Below are 6,893 nucleotides of genomic sequence, written 5' to 3' on the forward strand. Positions count from 1 at the left end.
TCTTTGACCTGAATGCAAAGCACTATGTCTGGAGAAAACCAGGCACACCTCATCACCTTCCTAACACCATCCCTAATGTGAAGCATGGTGGTGGCAGCAACAATGAATGGAGCCAAATACAGGCAAATCCTTGATGAGAATCTGCTTCAGAGTGCAAATAACAGACTGGGGAGAAGATTTATGTTCCAACAGGACAATGACCCAAGCATACAGCCAAAGCAATGCTGGAATGGCTTCGGAACAAGAATGTGAACATCCTTGAGTGGCCCAGCCAAAGTCCAGACCTGAATCCCATTTAAAATCTGTGGAAACACTTGAGTCTCCAAATCCAGATGTGCAAAGCTGATACAGACATACTCAAGACGATCAAGGTGTAATAGCCGCCGAAGGTGCTTGTACAAAGTATTGACTCAGGAGTGTGAATACTTATAGAAATTAGGTAACTGTATTTCATTTTCAATACATTTGTAAAAACTTGTTTTCACTTTGTCATTATGGGGTATTGTGTGTAGATGGGTGGGGAAACCCTGAACTAGAGAATGGAGACACTTGTAAGCGTGTGAAAGATTTTTGTATAGATTTATTTGAGGAAAGGGATGCTAGGTTTGTTTGGTTTCAATAAGGCTGTTCTGAACCATTTTTATACACTTTCTGATATTGTGATGGCAAACTGTAGTGTATGTATAGCATATAAAACAAATCTTGACAGCATCGCATGTCATATCAAAGGCACAAGCCCGCTCTGAGGGGGTCTTCAAGAGTGCATGGACTAATAGCATAAACAACATAAAAAGAAATCAATGAATTTCCACTCACATACATTCCAAGTATCACTACTTCTGATTGACAGTCATTGATTAGACTGAGTAACAATGACCATGATAGTTGCAGGCTGTGAGGAGTATTTAACATTACGTAACATACCATGCATCAGTATGATACAGAGGCTGGTGGGAGGAGCTATAGGAGGACGGGCTCATTGAAATGGATGGAATCAGACATGGTTTCCATGTGTTCAATATGTTCCATTAATTCCATTCCAGTCTTTACAATTTCTCTGTAGCATACTGAAGCATCACCATAGATAATTAGATCTTTCCTATCTCCATGTGTAGTATCACTATGGATCAGATAATACCCTGGATGTGTGGCTCTGTGTGGCTCAGGGGGTAGAGCATGGCGCTTGCTATGCCAAGGATCGTGGGTTTGACTCCTGCTGGGGCCACACATAAGTAAAATGTATGCATGACTAAGTCTATTTGGATAAAAGTGTCTGCTTAATGGCATATATTATACTCTGGCAATACTATGTAAACGTTTCAAGGACCTCAATGCTATAGAGCACATCATTATGCCAGAATTCCTAAGACTTTCACGTGTTTAGTCGTCCATTTTGAAAGTAGTTCTACTTAACGTCTCTGACAGACCTACTGATACTGGATGTAGTCCTGCCCCTAACTGACTATAGTGGCTTTTAAGCAAAGCTGTTGGTCTAAAACTCTGTCTAATGTGAAAACCTATTTTTGAAAAGTAATTCATGTCATCTGTTGGTGGAATACTGTCTGGATATAATTACCATAGGCCATCTATCTCAAACTGAACCGCCTCCACCAATTCCATAATGGCCATATGAACATGAAAAGTCTATGTAACACAGCATACCCTCAACCGCATCCATACACCTACAATGACCTATTATTCAACGCCTTAACCAGGGCCTGACGTTCAGGGCTGGCCGCTGGCCCGGGGAGGTTTTGGAAACCCTCCGGGCCAGTTGATCATCCCGGTCAGTGGCCACCTGGGCCAGTGAAAACAAATATTGTAAAAATGCTATATTTAATCTAGGCTATGTAATAAAGGATTCCTGAAGCTGTGAGTTCGTTATGTTGATTATTTATCAAACCCGCGCCATAAACTACACATTAAGCCGAGCTTGAGATTGTTGTGTGGAGCAGCTCACTGAAGACCGATAGAGGTAGGAAACATCTTCAAAGTTATGATAAATACCAATAAATGCTAAGGCAAGAATGGGTATGCAAACCAGGAATAAAAAGTTCCGTCTTGGTAGAATATTTGTTTTGCGCAATTGTCATCATAGAATAGCCAAACTTGATAATCAGACATTTCTACGATGCTATTTGGTCCTAGAAAAGTCCTTGAAGGTAGCCGATTTAGAAGTTTTACTGCAATATAATTATTCCTTGATTTAATTTCTGATCCGTTTTTGTGAGAGATCTGCTTTCATTTGTTTTTCGCGCTGGTCTGTTGCTATATTTGCGGTAAAACCACGTGCAGTTATGAGCAGGAAAACCAGTGGAATACAAATCGTTCCGTTACAAAGGGAACCAGATTTTTGCTCACTTTGTTTTAAAACATGATACATTAACCCCTCAATAACTCAACATTTCAAATGGTGAGACTGACTAGCTGCCACAGACTTCATTAGTGTGTTTGTGTTGGGAGCATCTACATACAGTCTATTTAGTCAGGCAATGTCCGCTTTATTCTGACATGTTTTAGAATGTCAAATATTTTTACGTCATTGCATAATGCCATTTGGAAGGCTTAATAAAACATGCATTATTCACTAAGTTGTCATGCATACTTTTTTGCTTACATGTTTTGGGGGGATTTTTTCTATAGGCTATGACAATTCAATATAAAAATGTAGGTCCTTGAAAATTACAATTAATTACTTTTAAACTATCATTAAATTTGACTTCCCAATGTCTGTCTGAATCCTGTAGGCTACTTGCTCAGCCCAAATGAAAGAAAATCACAAGCTCTTGAATTTATGCGCGCATCATTCGCTTGCCTGCCAGATGTTGAAACGTGCCAGTATTTCTTTCATTCGGCCCAGTGTGCCGTTGGCAAATTGACCTGAAAGTCAAGCCCTGCCTTAACATACATTGGTACGTAGCAATGTATTTACAACAGTGGTTTACGGACGACAGGCTAGTCTTCATGATTGTTTTAATCACATACAGTAATGTTCTATAGACATCTGCAGGTAATACACTACACTCCGCAAACCAAACAGAAATACCTGGCAACAGGGCAGAGGCTAAGAGCATAAAACCATAAAACCGTTTATATATATAAAAAAAACGACTTTTTGATATTTTATGCATAAATAAGCTTTGAGCTAATTGTGGTGTTGTAAAGAAAACAGTCTATTTGAACCATCTGAAGTGAATCTTTCTTCGTTTGGAGGGCATCTTCCATCTGGAGTTTAGCCTATCTTCGTCTTGTCAGTATCTGAACGATCGGCCTCTTCTCTCCATCACTTAGCAGTTTTTGGGATCCCCGAGGCCTCCAGCATTTTCTGTAACAGTGTAAAATGTGATTAATATCTCTTATGTGCTACCAAACTGCCACATGAAATACAGGCTAGCTGTTAGGCCTATTATTGGGGATGCCATAAACAGAATACACGCTCCATAGAAGGAATACATTGTCCTCTGTAGCTCAGTTGGTAGCTTTTGAAACTGCAGTAAAAGTGCAATAACTTGTGTCGGCTGTGGTATTTTAGATGCAGTATTTGCAAGAATAACTACAGGGTACTAAGCTTCGATCACACCGACAGCGTCATTACATTTTGGTACACCAGAATAACCTTCATTTCCAAGGAAACGCTGCGTTTGCCTTGCAGCATTGCAGAGGCAGTGCGTTCGGTGTGGTGCATCAGTTGGATTTATCGAATTTATGCGTCAATCTGTATGCGTAGACAGCTTGACAGAATGGTAGCAGAAGGTGAATGTTCAACTTTGTTACATGCATATCCAGATGATGCTGCATACTATTTCGCGCAATGAGGCTGTCGGTGTGTTGGAAGCGTAACTGCAGTTACAATGCAAAAGTACTGCAGTAAAGAAAATGATATATAATTTTGGACACAGTATTTGCAGCATACTGCAGTTATACTGCACTCTGATTGCAATCTTTTTCTATAAGGGAGAGCATGTCACTGTAACGTCAAGGTTGAGGGTTCCATCTCTGGGACCATCCATACTTAAAATGGATGCACGCATGACTACGTCGCTTTGGATAAACACGTCTGCTAAATGGCATATATTATTATATAGAAATATGAAAGCTTTTCAGTGTTGGAGCAGCTTTTTAAAATAAAACAAACATAAGCACACTGTTAGCTTGCTTTAACAAATATACAGAGCTCTCCTCTCTCTCTAAATGACATTAAGCCTCCAGAGGAGGAAACCAGAGCTTTAAAACAGCATTACATCTCCAAATTACAGTGGTTCTGGAACCCCTTAACAAGACCTGGAGATCTTCACCAGATTGAGTTCTTATTTTAAAATAAAATACTTTTCTACAACACAGGCCTTCTCCCCAGACTCTAATCTCAGCTGAGTTACATTTAATCAATTCATTCCACTGCCTCCAGCGCACCCGAGCAAATTACATTCTGTGTTCAAATGTGTTACGTGCAATTAACGTTTCAATCCAACACACGGATCAATGGGAGAGTTTCTTTGCTGATGGAAGTATTTTTATTCATAGTGGATTCCATAAGGGGAGAGCAGGGTTAAATATATAGACCTACGGTTCCCCACAGGGATAGAATGTGGCGGATTGTACTCAACACCCAGCCCAATCTACTGCAGCTACTTGTTCTGGAAAACCAAACGGACAGTCACATTAATAGTGTGTCATGGTCTGTAAATGCAGTCTGTATTTATGCTGTTGTTTGCGCTTGCCGGAACATTCTGAGGTTGTCCTTCTGACAGACTTGTTTGCACTTGTTGTTGTAGTCGCCATAACTACAGTTCAACGAAAAACACAGACCGACACATACACACTCGCGCCACAGAGAACCTTCATCTCATTTGTAACAACAGCAGTAACAGAAATCAAACTCCTCTTGCTCAGAGACTTGTTCAATGGCTGCCAGGATCCTGCCGGGAGACATACAAAGTCCTCTCTGAGGGAAGCCCATGGCAATAAATGATGCCTTCACAGTTCACACCACTTATCAGAGGAGAAGAGAAAGAGAAAGAGAAAGAGAGAGGAGCTGGCAATGAGGTAGAGAGAGAGGAGGGAGGAGAGGGGCATGCAGTGAGAGAGAGGAGGGATGGGAAGTCCACAGTCATGTTGTAACAAAGGTCCAGCACACTGCACTGTACAGACCCCTCCCTCCTACAGCCAGCGCCTCTCCCTGTAGTATACACTAGTAAGTCAACTAATTCCCTGGTTTTCCAGCATGTTGAGCTAATTGCCTAGGCATGTTAGTATTGATCATGTAGGAGGAAGGCTGAAGCAGAGGGCTTTATGAAGCATCTCCAGCAGATTGACAGAGAGGGCCTCTCTCTCACACTGCACTGCTCAGGTTGTGGCCTATTTACTAGGATATACCTCCCTCCCACTGCAAGTTCACTCACTGCACTGTAGAAACAGATGCAACGCATATCCATATTCACGACTGCTCACACAGCTCGTACGCCCCATTTTCATCCCATCTTTTATTCCTCTCTGCACTGGGCCCCAACTTCCCTGGACTATCAGGCTGCAGTAACAAGCCTCTCTCCTGATGGTGAACTTCCCTGGACTTTCAGGCTGCAGTAACAAGCCTCTCTCCTGATGATGAACTTCCTTGGACTATCAGGCTGCAGTAACAAGCCTCTCTCCTGATGATGAACTTCCCTGGACTACCAGGCTGCAGTAACAAGCCTCTCTCTCCTGATGATGAACTTCCCTGGACTATCAGGCTGCAGTAACAAGCCTCTCTCCTGATGATGAACTTCCCTGGACTATCAGGCTGCAGTAACAAGCCTCTCTCCTGATGATGAACTTCCCTGGACTATCAGGCTGCAGTAACAAGCCTCTCTCCTGATGATGAACTTCCCTGGACTATCAGGCTGCAGTAACAAGCCTCTCTCCTGATGATGAACATCCCTGGACTATCAGGCTGCAGTAACAAGCCTCTCTCCTGATGATGAACTTCCCTGGACTATCAGGCTGCAGTAACAAGCCTCTCTCCTGATGATGAACTTCCCTGGACTATCAGGCTGCAGTAACAAGCCTCTCTCCTGATGATGAACTTCAAGTCAATCCCACAGAGAGAGAAGTGTAGTTGGACAGCAGCTAGCAGCTTCTCTCTGAGCTGGCCTGTCTCTCTGACTGTCTGAGGTGACAGAGGTCCTCGATGACTCAGCCATCATCCCACATCACCACTCCTGTGTCATCATGCCTGGCCAGGCTCACACCAGATAGACAGAGATGCAAGCAGGCTCAGGAACACAAGAACATGCACACACTCACCACTGGACTCCTCACACTCAAAATACGCATACACTGACAAGGTGCTCTGCCCTGGACTAAGGATAATATGGCCTGGACTAAGGGTCTTCTGTACAGTATCTGTCTTTGTGGCCTTCTGTCTCTATAGTACAGTATCTGTCTCGCTCTTTCTATAGTACAGCATCTGTTTCTCTATAGTACAGCATCTCTATAGTACAGCATGTCTCTCTATAGTACAATATATGTCTCTATAGTACAGTGCCTTGCAAAAGTATTCATCCCTCTTGGCGTTTTTCCTATTTTGTTGCATTACAACCTGTAATTTAAATGGATTTTTATTTGAATTTCATGTAATGGACATACACAAAATAGTCCAAATTTGTTAAGTGAAATGAAAAAAATTACTTGTTTCAAACAATGTTAAAAAATAAAAAACGGAAAAGTGGAGCGTGCATATGTATTCACCCCCTTTGCTACGAAGCCCCTAAATAAGATCTGGTGCAACCAATTACCTTCAGAAGTCACATAATTAGTTAAATAAAGTCCACCTGTGTGCAATCTAAGTGTCACATGATCTCAGTATATACATACATATACACTGCTCAAAAAAATAAAGGGAACACTTAAACAACACA

The 6,893-nt window shown here is 41.9% G+C and overlaps 1 protein-coding gene across 1 annotated transcript in view; it reads right to left on the bottom strand.

Annotated features, from left to right (window-relative positions):
- Positions 1-562: 562 nt before the first annotated feature.
- LOC106606077 (anoctamin-10) overlaps positions 563-6,893 on the bottom strand; it is a 46,186-nt gene continuing 39,855 nt past the window's right edge. Inside the window, exon 13 of the mRNA XM_045719079.1 lies at positions 563-3,325. Coding sequence (XP_045575035.1) covers positions 3,284-3,325 — 42 coding nt within the window. The 3' untranslated portion in view covers positions 563-3,283. The remainder of the gene's footprint in view (positions 3,326-6,893) is intronic.

This window comes from Salmo salar, chromosome ssa05 (genome assembly GCF_905237065.1).
Source record: "Salmo salar chromosome ssa05, Ssal_v3.1, whole genome shotgun sequence".
Classification (NCBI taxonomy): domain Eukaryota; kingdom Metazoa; phylum Chordata; class Actinopteri; order Salmoniformes; family Salmonidae; genus Salmo; species Salmo salar.